This window comes from Talpa occidentalis, unplaced genomic scaffold, assembly GCF_014898055.3.
Source record: "Talpa occidentalis isolate TD23 unplaced genomic scaffold, MPIMG_talOcc4v2.1 talOcc4.7, whole genome shotgun sequence".
NCBI classification, from domain to species: domain Eukaryota; kingdom Metazoa; phylum Chordata; class Mammalia; order Eulipotyphla; family Talpidae; genus Talpa; species Talpa occidentalis.
The window spans coordinates 134,671,677-134,697,616 of NW_023605083.1; the positions used below are offsets into that span (position 1 = coordinate 134,671,677).

The 25,940-nt window shown below is 63.6% G+C and overlaps 1 protein-coding gene across 4 annotated transcripts; it reads right to left on the reverse strand.

Moving 5' to 3' along the window:
• Window positions 1-972: 972 nt before the first annotated feature.
• Window positions 973-25,940, reverse strand: USP36 (ubiquitin specific peptidase 36). Of its 4 annotated transcripts, none has more exons than XM_054689019.1 (21): window positions 25,916-25,940; window positions 23,697-23,855; window positions 22,092-22,353; window positions 21,474-21,692; window positions 19,670-19,804; window positions 18,999-19,101; window positions 15,661-15,728; window positions 15,165-15,235; window positions 14,498-14,580; window positions 13,649-13,760; window positions 11,758-11,898; window positions 11,331-11,431; window positions 10,503-10,641; window positions 7,698-8,336; window positions 7,079-7,209; window positions 5,013-5,597; window positions 4,407-4,621; window positions 3,222-3,317; window positions 2,534-2,649; window positions 2,153-2,304; window positions 973-2,012 (listed from the first exon to the last, which is right to left on the reverse strand). In XM_054689019.1, the coding sequence occupies exons 3-20, from the start codon at window positions 22,342-22,344 to the stop codon at window positions 2,173-2,175; spliced, it is 3,339 nt and encodes a 1,112-aa protein (XP_054544994.1). In that variant the 5' UTR covers window positions 22,345-22,353; window positions 23,697-23,855; window positions 25,916-25,940; the 3' UTR covers window positions 973-2,012; window positions 2,153-2,172. The 4 variants fall into 4 exon arrangements, with proteins under 4 accessions (XP_054544994.1, XP_037348475.1, XP_037348473.1 ...); XM_037492578.2 differs by lacking the exon at window positions 25,916-25,940 and adding an exon at window positions 25,846-25,894 and having other exon boundaries at window positions 19,670-19,780; XM_037492576.2 differs by lacking the exon at window positions 25,916-25,940 and adding an exon at window positions 25,846-25,894.

A 25,940-nucleotide genomic window follows, 5' to 3' on the forward strand; every position in this document is an offset into this window, starting at 1 on the left:
GGCCCCGCGCCCTGAGGGGGCCGTCTCCAAGCTACCTGCTCCCAAGCGTGCCCCTCTCGGTGTGCAGGTCTGCCTGGCCAGCGGGAGCGCTCTGGGGTCCAGAGCAGGACTGACTGGAAGGGCCTGTGCCCAGGACGCTTCCCATGGCGCCCATGGCGGGGCGAGTTGGTGCCAGGGGTCGGGCCAGGCCTGACCTGACTTTGCCACCAGCCAGGCTGGGCCTTTCATGCCCACGTGGAGCCCCAGCACAGACTGTGCTCACCCCCACCTCGGGCTGGGGGTGGGGCGCCCACTCGCAGGGCCCGGAGCTCTGCATTTCCTCCCAGATGCAGGCTGGTTGCCTGCAGGTGCGCCAGGGGGCCCTTCTGGGGGGGGGGGAACAGGAGGAGGCCAGTGCGCCCCCTTCTTAACATCAAGAAAAGACACAGCAGGACACAAAACTCACTTTATTGCACCGAGACCCTGGGGTACCTGGGCTGCTGCCCGGAGAGGCGGCGCTGGGCTGGGGGCCAGCTGCGCGCCCCAGCGAGCACCGGGAACCTGGGCAGAGGCAGGCAGCCTCCATGGACCCGCCCCGACCCCCACACGGACCCCCACGCGGAGCTCGTCTGGCCCTGACCCTGACCGAGCCACCCCCTCGGGCTGACGCGGCCTCGGGGCAGCGAGGGGCTGCGCAGGTCAGGCGCCGCCAGAGCGTCTCACAGGAAGAGCGGCGGGGGGCAGGGGCAGGAGGCGCCGGGGAGCAGACGGCGTCTCTCTAACTGCACTAGGGAGAGACAGGGCCGGGCAAACTGCTGAGCGGGGTCCAGCAATGTCAAGACCTGGGGCGACAGCCTGACGACGCAGCGCCTCCCGCGGAGGCGACGACGGAGCCCGATGCTGGGGTCCCGGGCCTTGAGAGGCGCGGCCGACACCGGCAGCCGGACCCCGGAGCACGGGCCAGGGCCGTGAGCACACGAGCGGCCCCCTCGCCTCCCGCCCGCCCAGCAGCAGCGCCGGTGCCGCCGCTCTCCGGCTCCAAAGGGCGAAATAGAAACAGGAGGAAAAACCAAAGGAACCGCGCGTGTGCGACATCACGCGTCTCCCCACGCCGAAGACGCGGCGCCCAGGCCGGTGCAGGCAGCGGGGCGGCGGCCAGGCTCGGTGGGTCGAGGGTGAGAAGCAGAGCCAGCGGCCGAGGCCCCGGGAGAGGACGCGGCGCGGCCAGGAAGGACCAGGAAGGACCGGCCACAGGGGAGCGGCTCTGGGCCTCCCACCCGGGCTCACGTGTCTTCCTTCTGGAATCACCACCTCCGTGAGGATTCCCGTCTTTGTCAAATCACAAGTTCGCAGGCACAGCTTGAGCAAGACAGAAAAGGGACCTTCTTGAGTCGCACAATCTAAATTCAAAGCACTCACAAAACTGAGGCCACAAAGCCAGTATTTTGCATGTCGGGGAAAGGAAGCCGCAGGCCAGGTCCAGAGTCAGCTTGAGGCGGGTTAGTCACAGGAAAGACGGCGTCCCCCGGACCAACGTGCAGGGCCCATGCGCTCGTAGGCGCTGGGAAGGTCCAGCAGAGCCGCTCTCGGCGTGGGCGGGTGCTTCTGCGAGGGACAGAAGCACCAGCAGGGCACCCCGATTCCAGAAAAGGGGAGGAGGCAGTGTGGGCCCAGCTGGGGCACTTGCTGCCTGAGGATGGACAGGTGAGGTGCAGACAGCGCGGCCCAGGACCAGGAGGGAGGAAGAGCCGGCCAGGCACAGGCGACGAGTGCCTTGTCAGGAAGAGCAACCGACCACACACTTGCCACCCTGAGGCGCGCGAGGACGCGCTGCGGCTGACCGCTGTCCCGGACCATGTGCTGCTGTCCGGGCTCAGAGGAGAGCCAGCCCCATCCCATGGGGCGCCGCCGCCGGCTGCAACCACCAAGCCACGCCAGAATCCGGGCCTGGCGGCGGCAGGGCCAAAAAACCCACTCGCGTCCCCGCAGTCCAGACGACATTTCCTGGGAAGGGCCGCCGCGTGTCCGGGAGGCTGTGGGGCCAACGACGCTGTTACTGACCGAAGTGACATCCGAGACGCCCCCCCTGGGGAACAGCAGCCAGGCCAGCCACACTCAGTCCCGCGGGGAGGGCGCCCCACCGTCCACACACCCCCCCCAACCCCAAACTGACCGATCTCGACAGCAGTGACCTCAGCGGCGGTAGCTGAGGCTGGTAACCTTTGCCGGGTGAGTCACAGACCAGAAGTTCCGTCTACTCTGAAGTTTCTGGAAGGCGTTGAAGTTTCTTTTCTTTTCTCTCTTGAACTTTTTCATTTTCTTTTCCTGCATCGAGATCACACCCGGACACGGCTGTCACGGCACCACAGGCTGCAGCAGCCCTGCTGTTTCCACTCGGCTGGCGAGGGCGGAGGCCAGGCAGGGGCCAGCGGATGAAGAGGACCAGCGCCCCCATCCCGGTGCCTGGAGCCAGGCCTGCCCGTGCGCCCTCTGTGACAAGCCCGGGGCCTGACAGGGTCAGTCCTCACGCCCCTCCTGCCGGCCGCACACGTACCTTCCCCCGATCAAACTCTACATCCCAGTCATCGATGACCGCGGCGGCGCGGGCCAGCCTGCTGTCCTGGACGGCGTCCTGACTGACCGCCGAGGGCCCGCCATCCCACGTCAGCACTGTGAACAGAGGTGCGTGTCAGCGCCGGGGGCCACGCCCAGGGGCTTTGCTCCCAGGGCGAAGTCCACGCTAGACCCACCGGCCCCGACGACCCCGTTCTCGCGCCAGCTCTTGGTGATGACAGACTTGCAGGGAGGGGAGGGTCAGATTTGGGTGCGCAGGAGACGCCCCAACGCGCCTGTTACTTAAGCAAACGCTGCAATCCTGCATCACCCAACCCGTGAGGCTCAGTTCTTCTGAGCCCCGCCTCCCCGGGCAAGAGCCTGTGTCCTCTCCCCGAGCCCAGTTATAAAGGCAGAGCTCTGAACGAGAACTGACGGCTCGCGGGCTAGCCAATTTCCCGCCCACTCCCTCCCTGACCAGGCCTGGCCCAGCGCACCCCAGGAAAAGGCTGTTCTGCCCGTCCCCGTTCCAGGCACTAGGACCCTACCCTCCAGCCAAGGCAGCTGGGGGTCAGAGGTCACAATGCTCACATCCCTCTCCCCTCAGTGCCCTGTCTCCAGGACCCGCTAGACACCTCGCCCCTCCAGGACAAGCCCAAGAGGAGGCAGCCCCGTCCCCAAGCCTGTACCTTTTCCCCCGAAAGCTGTGTCAGACGAATGTCGGAGCAGCTCCTGGACCACGTCGGGCTCCTGCTCTCTGTCCCGGGGGGCGCCCCGCCCCAGCCCTGTGGTCAGACACACGTGAGACAGGCAGGAAATGGACATGCCACCTTGTGTTGGAAACAGAAGCCCAGGACTCAGGGTGACAGTGCTCTAAGGGACGCTCAGGGCAGGCACCTGCTGCCCCACGGGAGTGGCTGACGCCCGTGCTGGCTCAGCACAAGAGGGCACTGCCCAAGCCAGCGAGCTCTGGAAATAGGGGAAAAACCCAAACACCAAATACAAGTCATACCAGCACGCACCCTGGTATGCCCCCAGAAGGCTGTCCAGGAGGCGGCCCACCGCCCACCTCTGGACTGCACCAGCACGGACCTGCCCTCGCTGGGGCCTGGATAGGCCTGAATGGGCTCCAGCTGCCCCTCCAGCCACCCCCCACTGCACCACCTGCTCTGGCATCGCTCGCCTGGCTTCCCACAGGTCAATGACCTTGGACCTACAGGCTCAGGGCCCAGAACAGAGTCACAGTGGCCCCAGCTCGCTGGGCCCTGGTGGCCCTCCTGCAAGTCTCCCTGTAGCCCTGGGCCGTGCCAGTCTCCCACTTAGCTGACAGCAGAGGAGCGGGGGGCCGGGAGGTTCCACAGTCCCAGCCCTGGCCCTCTGCACCCGACGCTGTGGCGCTGGGCTGTGACGGGCAGCACCCCAGCCCAGGCAAGCCCTAAGCCAGCGGCCCCGATCGCCCCTGCAACACTCGGCACCCGGAGGGGCTGCTCCTCACTGGCCGGCAGAGGTGCCGCACAAGGCGATGGGCAAACTCCCATGCATGTTCATCAGTTCAGTTTGGGGTGGGGACGTTGAGAAACGCAAACCTTTGGGGCCTATATGCCTCCCAAATACTAATGTGACCCCATGCCCATGAGGTAGTGTCGACCCCAAGGACCCCCTGCTTGGCCCCTCCCAAAAAGCTGACGACACTGCCCATGATGGCCCACAGACCACCAGGAGAGCCTGGCACAGGAGCCAGCTGATGGGAGGTGGAGCCTCCGCCCAGGCATATGGGCCTGAGCTGGCCCGTGCACCAGAGGGCAGCTCCTGAGAGCCGTGCCGGGGGGAAGCCCACAGGGCCGCAGCAGGGGCCACCCACCCACCACGCACACCTGTGTGGCCCACTGGACGCCAGCCGTTCACCGCGGGAGCAGCGCCATGGGGCTCCAGGACACCCCAGCCTCGGGGCCGCGCATCCTGACAGCCTTCTGGGGGTTCCTCTGCTTCTGCTTCTTGCTGTGACTCTGCCTTTCTTTTTTTCTTTTTCTTCTTCCTCGGCGGTGGCGTGACAGTCTCTGGCCGGACGGCGTCTGAGGGAGAGCAGCTCCTGGGGAGTCAGGACAGTCGGTTGGCACAAAACAAGGGCAAAAACGTGGGCTTGGACAAGATACCCCAAACCTCAACTGCTTCTCCCACTGAGCAGAAAGCCCCTCGGCTGTGGGGCCCGCATAGCAGTGGGTGCCACTGGATGTGCTCCCTGCCCCATGGACGCCTGGCAGACGGCAGCCAGGACAGTACAAGCTGCACCCCGCCCAGCCTAGGCCCCCGCGAATTGGGCGGGGTGATGGGGAGCCGAGTGCCGGGGCCAGGAGACAGCCCTGCACCCCACTGGTGTCCGGGCCTGGGCAGCATACTGTACGCCCAGACGCCCCGGCCCTTGGCGTGGCCCGTGCTGGCTCTGCCATGGGGTGGGTGGTGCGGTCTCGCCCCCTGCCCACCTGCGCTGGGGAGGGCCCGGGTGCAGGCAGCCTTGGAGGCCCTCTCCGTCCTTCCGCTGCCTCTCGCCGCGTGCGGGGGGGTCGTCCCTCAGGCATCCCACTCGCCGGCCGTTCACCAGGGGCTGGCCGTTCACCGGCTGCTGTCCACCCTCATCCTCCGGTCTGTCCGCCGGCAGCTCTGCCCGGCCGTCCTTCCCACACCCGGGGCTCCCAGGGGTGCTGCGCTCCAGCCCTCCGTGCGGCGGGGGGGCACCCGCATCCTCTGTGCGTTTCCTCTTCTTCCTTCTCCTCTTCCCAGCAGGGGCTGTGGCTGCTTCCTGCGGCTCCTGGCCCGGCCCCGGGGCCTCCCCCGAGTGGCTCTTCTTCCTCTTCTTACACAGGCTCTGGGGGTGCTGGCGGGCCTCTTGCAGCTGGTGTGGAGGGGGCCTGAAGCCCCCGTTTACCTGAGGCAGGGGAGCAGAGGCGGAGCGGCAGCTCTGTGGGTCTGACATCTCTAGGGGCTGGGGGCCGGTGGGCAGTGACACGGAGCGGGGGCCGAGGGGGGGCTTCGGATGGCTGAAGGGTGTGGGAGCAGGTGTAACAGGCCTGCAAGAGAGTCGGGCGGTGAGACAGGCTGCGGAGAGGCAGGCTGCGTGGCCCTGCCCGCCCAGCCGGCCCCGCCACGGCTGAGAGCCTCGGCAGCCTTGCGTCCCGGGGCACGCTGAGAATGGCAAAGCCCCGCTCCCCAGAGAGCAAGCCGGAGAGGACGCGAGGCCTGGCTCCTGTCACCACGCGGCTCAAGGAATGCTCGCAAACTGACGGTTTGGATTTTCAACTAGGTGTGTGAGGAAAGGAAAGCCCCTCCCTCGTAAAGGCAAGAAAAGTGTTCTGTGAGGACTCGTTCCAACCCTGAGTCCCGTGTCAAGGGCAGGAAGTGAGCCCACAGGGAAGGCCAGGGCAGGCCTGTCTCCTGCTGTTTCTCCCCACGAAAAGCGGACCTCACAGCCAAGCCCCACACAAGGCCGAAGGAGGAAAGGCTTGAGAGTCAGCCGGGCCGGCTCTTGCTGGCGCCACCTGGGTGAGGCCTTGCAAAGTCCCCCCCATAGCTTCCGCACACCCAGGTAAGTGGTACGCCTGCCTCACAGGCTGAATTGAATGCGACTGTTATAAAGTACAGATCGACCACATCACACACCCTAAGTGTCCCCTGGGACTGGAAGACAAGGAGCTGCCAAAGCCGCAGCAGCAGACGCCCACTGACGCCGCACACACTGCCTCGCGCAAACCGTGCTACCACAGGGCCGGCGAGCAGTGGTGAGAGGCGGCTGGGGGGCTGGGGACGGAGGGTCTGAGTACTACAGCGAGGCTGCTGCACAGCTGGAACACAAGCGAGGGGCGTGCCAACACCAGACACCCCAAACCACCTGGGCCAAAGGCCTGCTATTCCCGCAGTCATGACGCCCGCGAGCAGCAGCTCTGTGCTCTGCCACACACACACCCGGGATGGGTGTACGTGGCGTGCAGTGGGCTGGGGCAGAGCTCCGGGAAACGTGTCTCCCAGAAGCCCGGGGAGTCTAGTCCAGAGTGGTCCCTGCAGCACCGCCACTGCAGAGGCCAACTCGAGGCGCCAGAAAGCCACGTCCGAGCAGACTGCCCCAGGAGCCAACCTCGGACGGCCCGCCAGCCAGGAGGGGCCCCCACCGGGAAGCGAGCCGGGCAGTGCTGCTGGGGGTGGGGAGAGGCAGGCGGACACCCCCACACCTGAGGCCAGCTCGAGGCCTGAGCGCACACAGGGCCTCTCTGGAACGGCCCTCCCCGCGCTGTGGCGACCTATGGGGGCCGCAGGGCCACCTACAGGGCCGCTCCCTGCACAGAGTGGCTCGCGCGGGAGGACACACGGGCAACGAAGACAGAGATGACCAGGCCCTCGCTGCCTGTGCTCGGCCGAAGCGCCTCTGCCGCGGAGAGCGGAAGCCAGCGGCACACAGACCGTCCAGCCGCGGCCTCGGCACAGCCCTCCAGCCGGGATCCCCGCAACTCCTCGGCGGCCACGTGCTCGCTCAGCCCAGGGAGAAGCCGCTGCTCACCTGATGGAGCCGACAGGCCGGGCAGAGGCGACGGCGGGGTGCGCGGCTTTCCTGGGGTGGGTGAGGTCGGAGAGCGGAGAGAGGGGAGGCGGCCGGGGGTCACTGCCGGTTGCCCTCCGCAGAGTGCTGGCCTGCAGTTATTGACATAAATAAAAACTTGGTGGTCTAAAAAAGGTTGCCGTGAGTGAAGAGGAAACAAAAGTGAAAAAAAAACAAAGAAAAAAACAAAAGAGCCCAGAAGGAAGGATGGGGGGACAGGAGAGAAAAAGGGTAGGGTGGGGGATGGTAGAAGAAGAATCAGAAGTGTTTTTGGTTAGAAACAAAAGGGAAAAAAGGAGAAAATTTAAACAAAAATCTCAGACCACTACGCTGAGCTTCCCGCTGCAGAGGGCGGGCCTCGCCGGAGCGCGGCTCCCGGCCCCACCAGCCCTCACCCTGGCCTCCGTCTGCGCGGGGACTAGCACCCACGGGTGCAGAGCACACCCCCACCGCCAGCCTCCAGCCCGCAGTGCCCCGACCACCCAGGCACAGAGGCCTCCGTTCCGGCAGCCCCCCACAACCTGAAGCAGCCTGCTTGCGCCCCCGCTGAGCCTCCTCGGCGCTGCCCCCGCACACCCACCTTCTTGGCTGAAAGGGCCAGTTTTTTGGCTGGTGGAGGAGACATGAGGCTGGCGGGCTCGGTGGCGGTGCTGCCCAGCACGGGGCACTTGGGCTTGCCCCCCTTGGCGTCCTCCCCGGCCGGCGTGGCTTTGGAGGCGGTCCCCTGAGAGTCGCAGAAGTGGCCGCCGCTCCCGGGGGCCCGGGCCGAGTCACTGCTGGCGGAGTGCTCTGAGCTGGAGCCGCTGGAGCCCCTCCTCTCGAGGCCAGTGGCCCCGTGGTCCGCCCGGGGCCCGTGCCCATTGGCAGTCCCTGCGGCGGGCAGCTTGAGTGAGGTAGAGGGGGCGGAGGCCCTGTCCCAGGAGCCCTGCCTCCGGCTCTCGGGCCGGCCGCTGCTGCAGTGCAGCCCCTGAGTCGGCTTGGGGGGCGGGGAGGCATGCTGCAGGGGGGGTGTCTTCTTGACCACCTTTCCGGGCCCATCCAGGATGGCTGGGGCGTGCGGGGGTGTTCTGGAGAGTCTGGGGGACGGGGATCCCGAGGAGGACTTTGGAGAAACGTAACCATTCTGCGACTTCAGGCCCACCATGGAGCCGTTCCTGGCAACAGGTACCCCGACCTCATGGGTGGCCTGTAGCTTCTTCACGGTCACAGGATCTGGTCGCTAAGGGAGAACAGAGCAGAGGACACGGTCAGCACCTGCAGGGATGGAGGGGTGATGGGCACCTCGAGACAACGACCCAGGGGACCCAGTGACCGAGGAGCACGGTGCCAATGCGGACGGGGGCGGCGCGGAGCCCGGGAGCAGGGCTGTGTGGGGTCACCGGTACAGTGGAAGCAGAGTGCTGGCGGCGAGACTGAGATACAGAAGAGCACAGAGGAAAACCCGCCAAGGCCCCAGGGCCGACCAGCCACCGGACGCTGCTCTTCCTCCCGAAGGGTCTGGGCTGCACTGGCGCCCCAGGCTCCCAGCGCCACCGTCCGTGCCCGTCTCTGGGTCAGCGGCTCCTCTGTGCGTGACGTGGAGCCGGCGTGGATGGACAAAGCATGAGCGCCCCCTACTCCTCTCGGCTCGCACCACGCTGACCGCGTCTTCACCGCTGTGTCCAGGTCCTCCCGCCGGCCCTGTCCAGTCCCGTCTGCGGTGAAGGCGGCTGAGGACTGGGCCTACCCCGGCGCTGAGTTCCCTGGGCCGATCCAGGCTTGGGTCTCTGGGCCCGACCCTGCCAAGTCACTGGGGCGCCCTGACCGGCAGCAGGCGCTCCCCTGGCCGCTCTGTAGGCACCAGAGGGTCTGTTTCTGTCACGTGAATGGAGGAGCCTGGGCGTGATACAGACGTAACCTTCTCTTGCAGTTGCTGTGAACATTTTTAGAAGTTTTGCTGTTTACTTGTTTCCATGAGCAAAAATGTGAAGTTTAGCTTTGCCAATTTGTGATTTGTTTTTCTAGATTTTATTCCTCACTGTTTAAGTCCAAGATCTTTCTTCTTCCAGAAGCTTACTAGAATTTTTATGATCCTTAGTTTGTTCCCTTTTCTCTGTTCTAAAATAGCTTATCCCTTACAGCGCTGTCTCTGAGAGGAACACGTGTCCCGCTCACCGCGGAGCTGGCGCACTGGCGGGCCAACTTCAGGATGTTGACAGTAAGATGACTTCTGTGCCACTACAGGGTACTTCAGACACGATTTCCGTCATGAAAAGGGGTGTGGTGGGGACACCCGAGGCTGCTCTGTGCCTGCTGGGCCTCGGGCCAAGCTGCCCCGAGTCTGCGGCCCTCCGGTGCACCCGGTGACACTCTTGGCCGTGCGGAGACCACGGCTCCTCAAGGCTGTCAACCCCAGGGCTCCCAGTTCAGCTTCCACGCTGTGGATGGTGGAAGGAGACACGGGCTCATGGACATGAGGACAAGGCCTCGGCCGCGTGGCCCAGCAGTCGGGTCCACTTTGCCTCCCCCGGTGGGAGTGGTCAGATGGGGCCCAAGAAGCTCAGAGCCGCGGGCCTCCCCGGTGGCGCAGCCGTTGAGCGCTGGGTCGCGAAGCTGCCCGCAGCCTCTGCAGCGCCGGTTCGATCCCTGGCCGCCGGGCAAGGGTCCCACATGGCACGCAGACCTCTCCTGCCGCCCGCTGCGCCCCTCAGCAGTGTCCTTCGGTCCTTCTGCCTGCTCTGCTCCCCGCTCTGGCTCTGGTGAATTCCCTCACCCTCCCGCGCTTCTGACTGTACCCAGTGCTTGTATATAAATAAATAAATCTTTAAAAAAAAAAAAAAAAAAAAAAAAGAAGCTCAGAGCCGCGAACTGCCGCTGTCCTGGTTGGTGGAGCGCTCCAAGCAGCCCCGCGGCAGTCTCTGGCTGTGGACATGCGGCTGTGGTGCCCCTGCTGGCCCCTCGCTGTTGGCTTACACGGGCGCATGTGCTGCTGCTTCGCAAGTGGGCGTCACTCGGGCAGGCGTTAGATGCGCTGCCCGTGTTCCCCAGGCACGAGCGTGTGCTCCTGAGGACCAGGACGTGTCTGAACGGTGCAGTTACTGGGACCAGGCAGCCGACCCAGGCGCCCGCTGCTCCTGCTTTCAGTCTTAAAATGTGAAGGTGAAATGTCTGCTCCCGGGAGCTGAGGCCAGCAGCGTGCCTGTGGCCGCGCCCTTCAAGCAGGAGTCTGGGAGAGGGTGCTCAGGGCTACCTGCCCTGCCCCTACTGCCCTCCACCCACCTCGGGGGCCAGCTGCAGAGGCAATAGAGTGACGGGCCTCCCAGTGGTGCCCCTGTTGAGGCCTGGCTCCAGGGGCCGGAGTGGCCCAGGCTCAGGGGCTGCTGTGCCAACAAGTCTGTGCACATACCTTTCCAGGGAGTGGGGAAGAGACAGCCGTGTGGCTGGTGTTCTTCCTGGAGCGGTCAGCAGCCAGGCCGTGGTGGCTGGCCAGAGAGGAGACTGACCGGGAGATGCAGCCCTCGGGACTCTTCTTAGAGCTTGGAATTCTGCCAAAGGGAGAAGATGGGTCAGGGGCTCCCTCCTGGCACTGAAACAGCCCCACAGAGGCTGAGTGTGAGGAGGGGTCAGAATGCAGTCAAGGCCGTGACTTCACTTAAAAAGAAGGCAGGACCAGCCAGAGGGAACCCTAACGTATGTGCTCGGGCGCCTGTCTGTGCCCTCGCTCTCCCTCAGACCAGCCAGCAGCTCGGCGCTCTACACAATGCCTCGGTCAGCAGCCAGCCAGAACGGCTCTGCCAAGCTTCCTCCAGACTCAGGGGAACATCACAGATCAGGTAACAAAAAGGCTTCCTGTCCCTGTGTCCCCTAGGCAGCCCCCAAAAAGGCCTTCTTCCAAGGCGCTGCGGCAGCACCTACTTCAGGGCCACCCCAGTCAGCGTCGCTGTGGAGCAAGGCGTGCAGCAGGCTGCCATCCAGACACCACACCTGATGTGGGCGATGAGGGACAGGTCACTGTGCAGAGGGGCGCACAGACCTGGCTCTGACCCCCCAGAGGCTTTGCTTTTACTCAACCACCAGGCATCTGGGCTCTGAAAGGTCCTTCCCAGGGGCTGCTCCACTATGCGTGAGGGTGAGTTGACCGCGGCCCGCACCTCCCACCTTTGGGCCTCCCCGTGGTGTTCACAGAAGGTCACACCAGGGACCGAGGGCACCCAGGAGAGGGCGGGCTCATTACCGCAGATAGAAGAGCACGTAGGCCTGCTGGTTCAGGACCACCTTGACGTTGCTGGAATGGACCAGGGAATCGTTCATCTGGTACCACTGTCCGTTGCTGGCCTGAAGCAGCACAAGGTGCGGTGGGAAAGCAAACAAAACAATAAACCCTCGCAATCTTATTTTGTAAGACGAAAACAAAAAAATCGGTCAATCGCTGCATCTATGAAAGCGTCTAAGCCCGAAGGCCCCCGAGGGCTCCCTGCTGGCACACCGAGGTGGCCCCTGCCCACCCTCCAGAGGCCCAGGGTGGTGTCACCTGTGGGCACCAGCCACCCGCACTCAGGCTTCCCTGAGCACGCTTGAGCCCCACCCACATGCCGCGAGGGGACGCTCTGGATGGCCTCATCGGCTGGCAGGAGGGGCCCCCACGCTGAGGGAGCGCCGACCTTCACGTAGCAGTAGTAGTGCCCCGCGTGGCAGCTGTAGCCCGAGTGGACCAGGACGGCGTACAGCCCGTACATCACTGGGTCGCCGCTGCTCTGTGACATGTACGGCCGGATGTTCAGGAACTCCGGATAGCCCACGTCCTGTTTGGGAAACCAAGGAGTGGCAGTTAAAATACAAGAGGCCAGGGGGGCCCCCTGGTGGTGCAAGGGGTTATCTCAGCACTACAAGCTGTCCGCAGCCTCTGCAGCACGAGTTCGATCCCCGGCCACAGAGCGACCCACACGGCGCAGCACACCTCTCCTGTCTCCCCGCTGCTCCCCTCAGCAGTGTATCTCAGTGGATCCACCTGTTCTGCTACCCACTCTGTCTCTGGGGAATCCTCCCACCCCCCGCCCCTCTGGCCTGCGCCCCAGCTCTTGTATGCTTAAATAAAATAAACCTTTAAAAAACAAGAGGCCAGGAGGAGGGTTTCTCCAGCCCACCCATGTGAAACTACTCCGTGTCCCACCAGGCGGCCTGCGCCTTGCCTGGGCCGCGCATCCAAGTCAGTGCCCTCGCTGCTGGGTCCCAACTGTGGGGGGAACGGGGTTCCTTTCCCTCCCTTGCACTCTACAGGGGCGCTGCGGGGAGAACAGGGAGCCAAGTTAGGGCTTTAGGGAAAAAAGTGCTGAAGTCACACAGCCACTGCCATGGCAAGCTAAGGCTTGAGCAGACTGGGTCGGAACACAGGTTCTACCAAAGTTCTTTTTTTCTTACTGGTCATTTTTCTAGGCATCTATTTTAAGGATAGAGACACGCCCCAGGAAACTCCCCGAGACCCAGTCAGCACCGTGTCGAACGAACGTGCACCGTCCCGAGGCCTGCCGCAGCACCGACCGCCCGTCCCTGGGCTGCACTGCAGCTGCACGGTGCCCGTCCCCGTGTCCGGCTGCGCTACATCAGCACAGCTGCGACGTGCACCTACGCTGTCTCTTCCGTGGGCAAACTGAGAATCTCCGAAGCTAATATGCACAAGGGGCTCGTGGGTCTAACCCCACCTTGTGAGATCTGTGCCCCCACACCAAATAGACCCACATTCTCAATCGCGTTCCGACAGATCAGGTCCAGGAGACAGGCTAGAGTCCAGGCCCCCAGGCAATCCCCGCACTGGCTCACCCACTGCCCGTCCTTTCCTGACTCCCAAGTGCTGGCAAGCGAGGGGACTGCCACCCTGGCACGGCAGCAGGATGAACAAACGCAGGGCTCCCAGCGCCCACCCTCACTCTCCGCCATCGGTTCCCCTCCGGGGCACGCAAGGTGCGGCGCGGCTTACTACTGCGCAGGCTCTGGCAAGGCCCGGGGCTCAGCCTGGGCTCCCCAGCTGTAGCTGTGCACAGGACACCCCTTTCCAGGTGCACGTAGCCACTGCCCTGAGCCAGCCCCCCCCCCCCCACCGCCTAGAGGCTCGGACAAGCTGCGGGGCCCCAGGCCACGCGAGCCTCTAACACCTGAGAAAGAAGGTGCATCTCTCAGACACAGTGTGACACCGCCGTGCACAGTGCAGGCCTCTGCCCGCACCGCCTCTGCTGCGCCTCGTACGTGTTCCACGAGCGCCGGAGTCAAGGGCCCGTCACCCTCTGTCCTCAGGGAGATGCCGACCTCCCCCGGCAGGAACACCGCCCGCGTGGCAGAGGTTGGTGGAAAAAATCCAGCAAGACAGTAGTTCTTGACCTGACCAGGAAGCGGTCCTTAGGGACTGGCCCCCAGGACCGTGCCGGCTCGGGGCCCTGCCCTCTGACACTGCGCTCACGGGCTCGGGGGCAGCACCTGGCGTCTGCTTTGCTGAAGAGCTGCCCAGGTACTCGGATGTGCGCCTCGTGGGCCCAGACGTGGCCGCGAGTCGGCACTCACCTTGGTGATCTTCCCCCCGCTGAAGTTGGCGAAGCGCTTGAGGGAGAGGGTTAGTACGCCGGATGCTCTGTGGATGGTGAAGCGCTTGCTGGCGGGCACTTTCTCCTTGCACCTGCAAGGAGGGCAAGAGACGGGCTCGGCGACTGCCCCGGGAGGCCGGCCCCCACGTGCACGAGCAGCAACTGCCGCTCCAAGGACACGGCTTCTGAGATGAGCCGCGTGCGTCCCACGTCCCGAGTCGGGTCAGCTCGACTTCAGGAAAGGAAAGCCGTCACAGGACTAGAGGAAGGTTCCGCGGCAAAGGCAAACTCTTCCCAGTTAAGGGCCAGAAAGCAGAAGCATGTGGCCCTGGGAAAGCACAGCGGGAACAGGGACAGCAGGGGCGGCCACGCAGCGTGGGTAGGGGCGCCCACTGTGCGCCCAGCCAGACACGGGGTGGCGGGACGCTCCCGGAGGTGAGGGAATGGAAGTTAGGGAGAGCCGCGAGGGCATGGGATGGGAACTCCGACACGCACAGGGAGAGTCGTCCTGATCACAGCTTCCCAATGACCAGCGCCCAGCAGCGGCGCAGCCCTGGCAGGCATGAGGCACAGGCCCTCTGCTGAGGTGGGAGATAATTCCAGAAAACCCTGGATGCCGCAGAGCAGACCTCTCTGAGCAGTGGGCGCCCGGGGTCCCACTGGACCCTGCACTCTGCTGCGTGCAATCCCCACTCCCTGCGCCCTGGTTGGCTCGCCCTGTAAAGTGGGGTCCTAACAGCTTCCACATCACTTCATCTGCGTGACTCAGAGGCCTTGAGTTCCAAGACACACACCAGGCACCCCGGTGACGCAGCGCGGGGCCACTCACTTGGCACACATGTAGGCGTTCTCTCCACTCAGGACGTCGGGCTTCACAAACAGCTCCAGCGCACGCACGATGTTCGCAGCTTGCTGAGGACACAACAGGGAGAAAGCAGGAGAAAAGGGCTGACTCGACAAACGCCGGAGGCCAGGGCTCCAGGCCGGGTGGCACTTCACGCTTCAAGCAGCTCGCTCGTTGCTCCTTCTGCAGGTCAGTATACCTGCCAGGGGGCCGGGGAGCCAGCCCAACCGTCTCCATGAGCCTGGCAGCCCCGAGGCATCCGACCTGCCCCAGGCACCAGCATCCGCTCCTGGGCACACGCCCACCTCAAGCCCCGCAGCCATCACTCTCCAGGCCCCAGGACAGAAATGTGTGCTTTACCCTCGTTCTTTTAAGCAAAATACACTTAAGAAAACGGTTACTAAATAAGCAAAAGTGGTAACTTCAACTTCAGTGTCAGGATTCTTAGGATTTTTCCCTCCTCCAGTTGGGGGACACGGAAGTCCTCACTCAGTGTCGCTGTGACTTTAAGGGACACCACACCCTGGGGGGCCAGGCCCCTGGTGCGTCAGGAAGTTCAGCATCACCGCCACATCCCAGCCCTGCCATCCTGCCCTCCCATGCCCCAACCCCAGAACATGGACACAGGGTCCCCCGCCCATCAGGGCCGTACCCGGATCTCCAGCGCCACGTCCAAGTAGGGGTCGTAGGTGTCGGAGACGCTTCTGCACACGGAGCACTTCACTGCAGGGGACAGAGAGGTAGTGGGCGGTCAGGCCAGCCCCAGGTTTCCAGGACCCGACGCAGAGGTCCTCCAGCTCGCTGACAACCAGCACGCACAAGGAGACATGACAGCCCCCCTGCCACCGCCACCCAAGGGGGGACACCTGCCCCCCCGCACACCCCTCCGCCGTGGACAGTGCCACACCTGCAGAACGAGGGGAGCGGGAGGGAAAGGACACGCCCTCGCTCCACCACGCCTGGTGCTCGGCTCCCGGGACAGTGTGGCCATCAGCGCAGCCCGCACGGGGGCACAGGGATCCGGCTCCAGGCTGCCAGCTTGCATGGCTCTGCCGCCCCAGCCCCAGCCCGGGGGCTAATCCTTAGCTAAACCTTAGTTAACATTCAAATCCTTGACAAGAAGGGGTGAAGGAAACGCCCCCACTTACCCCGAGACCTGAGGTAGCCGCCAAAGATCTGATGGACCAAAGTAGTGGCCTGTGTCTGTCGATCCAGCCTGAAAGGAGATGCGGCCGTCAAGAACAGGACCGGCCGCCACCCCGCCCCCCGGCTGCCACATGCCCACGCGGCCCTGCACTGCCCAGCGGGTCTGCACCCAGCTCTCATCTGCACAGATGTGGTGGGTCTGTACCCCACAGTTGCCACTTGAGCCCCTTGGCTCCCTCCCTGCCTCCCAGCAGGCAACCTTGCCTCCTACTTCCAAAAACAAGAAAACCCAGAAATGCATCCGCCCCGCCCCGTCTGGTCTCAATGAAAGACGCCCTACGTCCCGGAGCCCGCCTCTCCACCCCCGCCTCAGACCTGCAAGACCAAGGCACCTGCTCCTCTGGCTGCCCCTCGTCTGAGCTCTGCGCTGGCGAAGGGCAGCAGCAGGGTCAGGACTCCCCTCCACCCTTGTAGCTGCCAGCGGTGCTGCACCTCCCCCTGCAGTGACCTTTAGGGCTAAGCCATGGTCCCTAGGTCTGGCTGGGCAAGGAACCAGGCGCAGGGGGAGAACAGCAAGACCCCCTGAAGACATAGATAAGACGGAAGCCTGTTGAAAGATAACGACCACCAGGAGCCACTACAGGAATGCTGTCCGCACGGAAACTTATCTCGGAAACTTATCTCGCCTTCTCAAGGCCCACAAACTTTATTCTAATACAACTGTCTCTCTAAAATCTTTTCTCTTTCTAAAATCTTTTCTCTTTCTCTGTCTAAAAAGGTCATTGGTTGCTGATTAAAAAAGAACATACGAAATCTAGTAACTAGGCCAATTCAAATGAAACGCTACTAAACTCTGTGTGTTAACAGAACTGTGAGCTTAATAATCTCTCTGTTGTATGCTTAGCCTTGTCAGCACTAATCTTAATGATGAAAATATTACATTGTGAAAAGTAAAACTCACCGGTGCTAATTAATAGTAATTCAGTGGTAGTGAGTAGTTTAAACAAAAAGTAATCATATAAAACAAAAAGAAAAATGAATAGCCTAACTACTTAGGAATGCGCCTGGGCCCAGATGTACATCACTGCCCTGTCAATGATAAGCTAAACCTGTGAGCAAGCGGATTTCTTCACTGATGTTCGCCTTTCCTATGCTTTTGGAAAACATATATATACTGGTCACCAACTCAAAGAAAATTACACTCAGATTTTCACTCTTGAAGCGTGTCTGTTTGTCATTTCTTTCGCCGAATCCCTGACCACCCTGCGCAGTCTCTCAACCCTGGGACGGCCTCATCGTTCACTGCTGTGCTGGTCCGCGGCAGGTGGCGCCCGAACATGGGGCCCAAATTCAAATATTGCTGAGTTGGTCCGCGGCACAGCGGCGGGCACGGGCGTGGCCTGGGCCCAGGCTCAGGTGCACCTGTCCTCAATCCCAGCCTCGCTTACTGACTGGGGTGAGGAGTCCCAGGCCCCGATGCACGCCGGGCCCCAGAGCTGTGCCAAGAGCGGAGTATAAAAGGCACCTGAACGCTGCAGGCAGGAAACAGTGTAACGACGGCTCTGGAAACAACACCCCTGTCTAGACTGCTTCAGTTCTCACGTGCCCCCCCCCACCCCCGAATCTAGTTTACACTCGCTCCTCTGAAGCCATCCTCCCGGGGCTCGCTGGGCCCTGACACACGTGCAGAAGCCCTGGAGTCCTCCCCTGGAGGCCGCCCCACCCTCCCAGTCCCCTCGGGGCCCAGGCCCAGCCCCTGCGCCTGCCAGCTCTCCAGGGCCTGCCCCGACTCCGTGGCTCCTGGCTGGCCGAGCTTGCTGCCCAGGCCGCTCACCACCACGTGGGGCGATGCGGGTGACCATGGGCAGACCTAGCCCTCCGCCACCCACAGAGCACGCTGACATCCAGGAGGCTGCTCCAGCAGCATCCCCAGGCTCTGTGAATGCCTAAGGCGCATCGCTCCAAACCAGGTGGGGAGCCCAGACATCAAATCACGATCGGCAGGGCTCGGGAAGGGAAGCCAGCCGCACCACCGCCGCCCGCCCAAAGGGGTGTTTCAATGCGAAGCCACATGGCTGCAACCTCGGCAGACACTGGAGACCAGGGACAGCTGCGGGAACACGTCTACCGGATCCGGGTCACCTACGTCAGCCAGAGGCCAGTGGGACCAGGGCAAAGAGAGCCACTCGGAATCTACCCGCATGAAGGCCTCGCGCAGAGAACGCGCTGACTTCAGGTAGAAAGCAAGCCAGATTCTAGCAAGCCAGCTTTTCCGCACTGCCATGCCCCGGGGGATCAAGGGCAGTCCTGGAACTGAGCCGGAGACTGGGGGAGCCAGGAGTGCCCGAGCAGCACCTGAACCCCTCCTGGGAGAGGATTCCAGGGGTTGAAGCACTTCACCCACCGAAACCAGAGGTTCTCCCACTATCCCTGCCACAACTCGCCTACTTTTCTGAAGGACGTTCTAGATGCTTCTGAGAGTCAGTATCTCCAGAGTCAGGGATGGGGTCTACACCCTAAATCCAAGCAACACCACGAAATAGGGGGCATTTGCAGCCTCATTTCTTGGAATGGTAACATCCTTGCCGGTTACTGTCTCACGGAAGGGAGTACGTGGCATAAAGCCATCAGATGGCACACGCATCATTCCATGCTTTCACATTTGCAGTAAGAAATAACTGGGCAGGGCTTCCCTGGTGGCCTAGGGGTGAAGTCTCAGGCTATCACTGCTGCCACCTGAGCTCAATCCATGGGAAGGGAGCTGACCCACAGGGCGCGGCAGACCTCTCCTGTCTCCCCGCGGCTCCCTCAGCAGGGTATTTCAGTCAGTCTGCCTGTTCTGCTCCCCACTCTGTCTCTGGTGAGTCCTCTCACCCCCACAACTCAGGCCCACACCCCAGTTCTTCTATGGAAAAAAAAAAAAAAGAAAGAAATAACTGGGCAGAGTAAAACCTCAATCAAGTTCCTAACTACCCGCCCTCAAGTTCCCCTGCGTGGTCAAGGCCGCCGTAAAAGCCCCAGCATTCCCACCACCCCGTGCTCTATCAGAACCACTGAGGGTTTGCCAAGGACAGGAAGAGCCTGTGGCCTGGCAGAACATCCTCCGAGATGTGCACGGAAGCACCTGCCCACCCGCGAGTTGCTGAGGCAGTGTTCTGCCTGGTCCTGCTGAACCTCCCTGGGCTGGGGAGTGTGCCAGGAGGCGCCCCTTCTAGGGGGAAGGGAAAGACTTCGGCAGGCGAGAGGCTGGGTGCTAGTCTGCTGTATGTCCTGAGGAAAGCCCTGCCAGCAGGGAGGGGCGGCGCCTCCAGGGGCGGGAGGGCAGCATGGCGGCACGTACTTGGCACAGCCACTGAGGCAGGCCTTCTGCATGGCGTCGATGGTGTATCGCAGGAACTCGTGGGCATCCTCCTGGTTCCCAAAGCGGAAGTGCCGGGCAATCTCTGGGGAGGGAAGGCACACTGTATCAGCCGGGTCGGGCGCATGCCTCCTCCGACAAGCCTGACCGTCTGCCCGGCACCGGCACCAGGCTGTCCTGGGGGAGCAGCACCTTCAGAGGTCAGTGAGGGGACTAGTGCTCCAGCTACCCCTTCTCTTGGAAAGCACAGCTCCTCCTGGAGGTGACTCCTCAGTACGCTGCCAGGGCTGAGGGCGGCAGACTCCTGGTGAGATGCCAGGGTCCTGAGCCCATGCGGCAGCACCGAGCGTCAGATGCGAGACCAACGCTAGCTGGCCAGGAAGACAAAGGATGCAGAACGACTGTCCTGTCCAAGTGCTACTCACACACAGGCTTCAAGACCAGCTGACCTCCCTCTGCCAAGTGAAGGGAGTTTCCAGCACAGGAACTGGACGAACAGCTTCCGTGGAACGGGCCCAGCGGCACACTCCACCACCCAGCTCCCGGTCGCGCTCACCTGCCGGCCCCGGGCCACTGCAGCCCGCCCGCTTCGGCCTTTGCCCTCCCTGCCAGCACCCCCGCCCCCCAAGAGGCTCAATGGGGAATCGACTCACTTTTCAGGTCTCGGATGAAGGAGACGGGCTTGATGGCGTTGCCGCTGTTGGCAAAGGCCTGCACCATGTGGTTCTGCATGACGCACAGCATGCAGAAGCTCCCCTGGTGGCCTGCAGACAGGAGGCGGCCGTCACCTGCAGGCAAGAGCCCTGGGCGGGTGAGCGCGCCTCTCGCACCGAGAGAGAAGCGCGGGCAGGGGCAAGGCAGTCGGGACAGGGGGCGGAGCCAGCGACCCGACTGCAGGAAAAGCCCGTGCTGGGGCCTTCAGGCCAGGACCCCCATCCCTGTGGTTCCAACACAGTCACCCGTGCCCGGTGCCTGGGGCCGGGTGACGTGCGCGTCTATTTATGAAAACACACACGTCTCTTTCTCAAGACGGAGCTCAGGGAAATGTCTCCTCCAGTGCTGAGGCTGCACCGCGCGGTCAAGGCGCTAGGCTGCTCGGGGCCCCGGCGGCCCCTTCCTTTCCTCCTCCCCTGGGCCCTGCTCCTGAGAAGCCCTGCACGGCCGCGGAGCCGCGGCGACCTGGGCACACGTGCCCCCACAGAGGCTCGTTGCAGAACGGCCAGGCGCGACCAAGCTGGCGACCAAGCTGGCGGCTGCGGTCTGCCAACCGCGGCTTCAGGATGTCTCTGAACTGCGCCTCCCTGGCCTGAGGTCAGGGCACCAGGTTTACCTTTAAGATTATGAAATATTTTGAACACAAAGACCATCTGAGGTCGTTGCTCCCTGTACACCGTTGGCGGGAAACCGCTGCTGCAGGAAACTGGACAGCGGGTCCTCAAAACAGCGAAGCCAAGCCCGCCACGCAGCCCTGCGTCTGGGTGTTCGCCAGAGAAGCAAGAGCAGGCCCGAGAGAGCTGAACATCCGCGCTCCCGTGACATCCGCGACAGCAAAAAAGTGGGGGTGACAGAAATGCCCCTGATGAGTAAGTGGGGTAAAAAGGCACAGACAGGAGGAATGGCAGCCTCAGGAAGGAAATCCTGACCCCCCCCCAGGCACGAGCCTGAGGATGTCATGTCAGTGGAGCCCGCCAAAGCCTGCGCTGCGGGGTCCACGCCGAGGAGGCCCCCAGAGGGGTGAGACCCAGAGACTGGGGGCAGGCCTGGGAAGGGAGTCCCTGGGAAGGGGACGAGCCTCACTCCGCACAGGGTACATAACGTATGCTCGCGTTTCCTGGGACACGAAAGCCCTGTGTTTCCAAAATGCTAATACACACGCGGGGTCCTACAGGGCTGGCCCTTCCCGTGCGCGCCTGTCCGAGCAGGGAGGCGCATACTGCTCGGCGAGTTTTCACACTGACCTTCCTGACCGCAGCCGCCACCGCAAGGACTGGGAGGCCCTACCTGGATGAGGCCTCACGACCGCTGGTGACACCCCAGGGTGTGAGCCCAGGAGCCACCCCTCGCTCGGAGCCCCACACGGACGCCCCCTTAGGGCAGGCGCATGAGACGCCCGCACAGGTGAGGAGCAACTGAGTGGGCAGGCGCTGTCCAGAACCCGCGTGTCGGCTTGCGGGGAAGACGGGACTGCCGCTTTCTCCCACCGTGGCCTGACCTCCGTTTCCTGCTCCTCTCGTTTAGCTAAGTTGCACTCTAGTCGGTCCAGGTTTTGACCTTGGGCGTGTCCTGCAGCGCCCTGGGATGCCACAGCAACAACTGATCACAAAGTCACTGAACACTCGTGGTCTGGGTGTCTCCTCAGACCCCTTCTCTGCTCAGCTATTCTCGGGGAGACTGAGACCGCCCTACTGTTCAGCGCGCAGGGTTCCCACTGTGCCCGCCCGGCGCAGGTGCACTCACAGGTCCGCGCGTGCTCCTTGGAGAGCAGGTAGTTGGCTAGAGGTGGCGTGTAGGTCAAGCACTGGATGGTGGCATTCAGGAAGCAGGTGTTCCCCAGGTTGTGCAGCCCGGCGCCCACGCGGTAGACACGCTCCCACTTCAGCGACAGCCGCTCCCCGGGGAAGAGCACTTTCTGCGGGGCGGGGACGCCGTCGCCGCCCTCGTGTGCATGCTCGCTGCCTGAGAGCAAGGGATACAGGAGGGGCCGTGAGGCGCGCCCCGGAGACACGAGAGGATGGTGCCGCGCATGCTCCCGTGCAGAGCATGGCTGCAGGGCCCCGTGGCCCAGCTACTGCAGTTCCAGAAAGCCCCGGAAAAGACCAGTCACCCCAGGTGCTTCCAGAGCGGGACGCGAGGTCCAGAATCCCAGGACGGGGTACAGGTGAGGGCGGGAGCCAGGCCCCGCACCCTGCCGCCCCTCTCCTGTCTGTCTCCGAGCCCTGCTTCTTACACAAGGCCGGGCTCTCTCTGGCCAGGCCTGGCTACCGACTCCACAGCTGGACCCGCCGCCCACGGTCTTCTGATCACGTGACACCATCCCACCAGCCAGTGGGCGTGCGAAGCCTCCAAGCAACCTACCCTGTCTCCTGGCTGGTGCCTCGTCTCCGCCCCGGTGGCGACTGGCTGCCTCTGCTTTGGGGTTCAGCAGCACATATTTGCTCTTCAGCGACTCCAGCTGGTAGGAGAAGCTCTTGCTGGCGGGCTCGAACTCAATCTTCTGCAAGAGGACCTTCTTGGCGGACGCAGCCAGAAGCCTGCCCAGCTCTCCATCCTCGGCCGTGTCCCTGCGCCCAGACTTCAGGGCTTCCTTCAGCTTATCCACGATGGGCATGGCGTGCGGCTACGGAGACAGATTGGGGCAGGGTGACGCGCTGCTCCCACTTTCTCTAACTCCCCCTGGCACGTTAGGGCACCAGGCGCCAGCCACTGCAACGCTCCCTGCCACGCTCCCATGCCTGCACCGGAAGGGCAGACAGACGTGTCACCAGTCCCAGGACGTGGAAGCTCCACACTTGCCTGCTGAAGGAATGGTGCCCCCAGAGAAGGCCGCCCCAGGCAGCTGCGGCACCGAGGCGGCCCAGCCATCCTGCACCCAACGCTCGCCTGGTGACCGCAGGCGGCATGCCGGGCGTGATGTCTTTGGCAGGCAGCCCTGGGGGGCTCACGTCTGCCCCAAGCAGGAAACACTCGTCCTCACGTGACACCAGTCACCAAATCTACAAAAGGACTCAGCACAGTGAGCCGAGACCGCTGGCCTGCCCCAAGGTCACAGGCCTCGCCGTGAAGGCCAGCGCCGTGCCTTACAAAGAGCCCAAACCCATCCGAGCCGAGACCTCCGCACTCCAGACGCTTGAGGGCCGCAGGCAGCGGGAGCCTTGGTGCTGAGGACAACACCGCACATGCTGGCGAGGCCAAGGCTGCCGTGATAGTGCCTTCGCCTATTTAATATTGTAACGTGGTTAGCGTGGGAAATCTTAAGTCACCTTTGTGATTTGCTTGTTGGAAAGAGCCTGGACAGATGATCTTGTCTACACTGAGGGAGGAACGACAGGACAGGACAGACCAGCAGCCGGAGCAGAGGAGGTGGGGCAGCCACGGGCTCCCCTCGAAGCCCCGAAGTCCAGGCCGAAGACTGTGACTCCCCAGCTCGCCTAGTCTCTCCAGAATCAGGGCGAAAGGAGCTCCCAGGGTGGTGGAGAGATTAATGGGGGACAAGCCAGCTGCCAGCTGAGTTCGGGGCAGGTAGCACAGGAGAAGGGAGGCTACAATTGTATCCACCACCTGTCCTCCCTCCCAGCCAGGGAAGGTCTGAGTCACAGCTAGAGAAAGCGCCCCTCACCCTGCTCCTCCCCAGTAGAAGGACGGCCTCATCAGGAGCGGTCCTGGCCTGTCGGGGATGAGCCAGCTAGTCAGGCGGCCCCAAAACCCTGCTCAGGAAGGACCTGCTCCCGCACCTCCACCAGGATGCTCCAGGCAGTGCCATGGGCCTCTGATTCTTTCGTGGCTCAAATTTTTCTATGAAAACTTGCATGAGGACCAGAAACGTAAGAAATTTGATGTGCTCACAGCAAGCACAAGTTGAAGGAACAGCCTCTCCCGGGGAACCACCCAGTGTCCTCACAGGCGCTCACCGCTGGGTCTCCCGGGTCTCTGAGAGGAAGACGGGCGGGCCCCGCTGCTTACCTGGGACGTCTGGGCCTGGCCGCCTGCTGTGCAGCATGGGCTCAGCTCCTGAGCCAGACGAGGTCGGCGCTGGGCGGGCCCCCCAGTTCACGGGCACCCCTGGTTTGGTCTGTTAAACCTCACAACTGCAGGCGTGTGGTCCAGCAGGGGTGTCAGAACCTGTGGGGCAAAGAGGGAGCTCATGAAGGTGGCTCCACCACGGTCTCACCAACCCTGCTCCAGGACGCAACACAGACTGGCGCAGGAGGCCTTCCACGTGGGAGTCCGGAGAAGCGGCGAATGGCCACAAAGTAGCGCACTGCACGTGGGAGAGCTGCCCTTCCTTCCCGGCTTCACCTTCAGCCAGCAACAAGCCCAGAGAAGGCTCTCCCAGATCCCCCACACGCGCCCTTCTGTTCCAGCCTAGGTCACATTTCAGGAGAGCAACAGATGATTCTGCCAGACTTCACCCGGCAGTAAAATTTCTTCTTACTCAGAAAAAAGAATCAGAGGCGCATTAAGAGTTATCACTTGGCTAAGAGTGGCCTTTTTTCCTATAATTATCCATAATCACTATGATTATATAAAACCAAGAGACTCAAAGCTTTTTACTGAAAAGACTGAAACGCACACAGCTGTCCTCAGGCGGCACCAGAAGCCACCGCACAGGCCCGGGGAACCAACCCCGGCCCGCTGCCTCCACAGCCGGCCCCGTGCCTGAAACCGCCAATGACAGCCCACCAAGGCCAGACCGCGCAGAGTCAGGATGCGCTCAGGATGAGATGCCGCTGACTAGGGTCCACCCATCTCCCAGAAGACCCCTGGGGGTGTCCCTGGACGGCGGGCATGCGGTCACGCACCCCATGGGGGAACTGAGCGGCATAAAGGAACTCGGGAGATTTAACCCAGTGGAACTGGAGATAAGAACCCTCTCCCCCAGCCACTCCTGGCGGGGAGGGCAGAGGTTTCTGAACAAACACACCTTGGGTTCTGATACCAGAGCAGCCTCTGAAACGCTAACAATGACTTGTCCAGGCACAGGGGCCCACAGAACACGGTCCCCATAATCCACAGCAAGCCCTGCCCTGTGCACGCCTCGGACACAGGTGCTCAGGAAGGAGCCCGCCAGGCCAGTCCTGCCCTCCCCAGGGGGTTCACACCTGAGCCCCCCTTTCTACCTCCAGGGGGACCCAAAGGGCTGCCTCCACCTAGCGAATTCGATCCCCTTCACCTGAAATTCACTCTTCCAGGTAGGTGCTCTCAGGCCCCCAGGTTGAAGGCCCGTGATCTGTAGGGGGGGCCACCTGGGGGGCCCTCTCAGCAAAGGCAGCCCCCTCGGGAGGCCGGCCTCAGCACCCTCTAGCTGCTGAGCCAGGCCTGTCTCCTTCAGGATGCTGCTGCCCCCCGCGCGCCGGGAGCCCCCACCCTCACCCGCATCCCAGCGCCCGGGACTCGCGCCTGGCTCCCCGGACGCGACAGCGGCTCCCCCGATGCCTCACTGCAAAAAACAAAACCCGCAGATACGGCCCAGCGCCCGCCCAGCTCCGGCCGAGGCCAAGCCGGCCCGGGCAAGGGCCGTCCGCGCGCTGCGCCAACGAAGCCCGGGGCGCGGCGGCCGTGCCAACCCCGCGCAGGCCGCCGCGACCTCGGGCCCGGGCTCCGGCTCCCGCCGCTCGGCGGACCGAGCCCCCCGGGGCACACGCCGCGCCGCGCCGGGCAGGGCCGCTCCGGGCCCTCCTCGGGGCCCCCCCAGCCCCACGCGGTCACCCGAAGCCCCTCGCCGGCCAGCAGCCCGGGCCCTCCCGGGGCGCCCCCCGCCTCCCGGGGTCACCGGCGCCCCTCGCTGACCCGCCGGGCCCCCTTCGAGGGCACCCCGGCCCCTCGCTGACTAGCAGCCCGGAGCCTCCTTCGGGGCACCCCAAGTCCACGCGGACAGCGCCGCGCGGCCCTCCCGGGGGCTCCCGGGGCCTGCGGGGCACCCCAAGTCCCCACGGGCGCCCCGAAGCTCCGGGCAGCGCAGCCCGGCCCTCCCGAGGACCCGGGGCCGCACGGGCGCGCGCCCGTCCCCCCGGAGCGCCCCGCGCCGCCGCGGCCGCACCCGCCCGCCCCAGGCCGCAGAAGCCTCCTCCCGGCGGACGCGCAGCCTCGCCCCGGCCCGGCCCCAGCCTACCCGCCCTCGGTGGGCCCCGAGCAGGCCCGCGGCGCTGGCGTCTGCTCGGCCCGCGGCCCCATACACGCACCATCCGGGCCTCCGGCGCCTCACAC

Excerpts from the sequence above, each read along its gene's own strand:
- USP36 (XM_054689019.1), bottom strand. The coding sequence starts at position 22,344 with ATGCCCATCGTGGATAAGCTGAAGGAAGCCCTGAAGTCTGGGCGCAGG. Across the intron at positions 21,693-22,091 it reads GGCACCAGCCAGGAGACAGG|GCAGCGAGCATGCACACGAG; the intron begins GTAGGTTGCTTG and ends CCTTGCTCTCAG. Across the intron at positions 11,432-11,757 it reads ACTACTACTGCTACGTGAAG|GCCAGCAACGGACAGTGGTA; the intron begins GTCGGCGCTCCC and ends GTGCTGCTTCAG.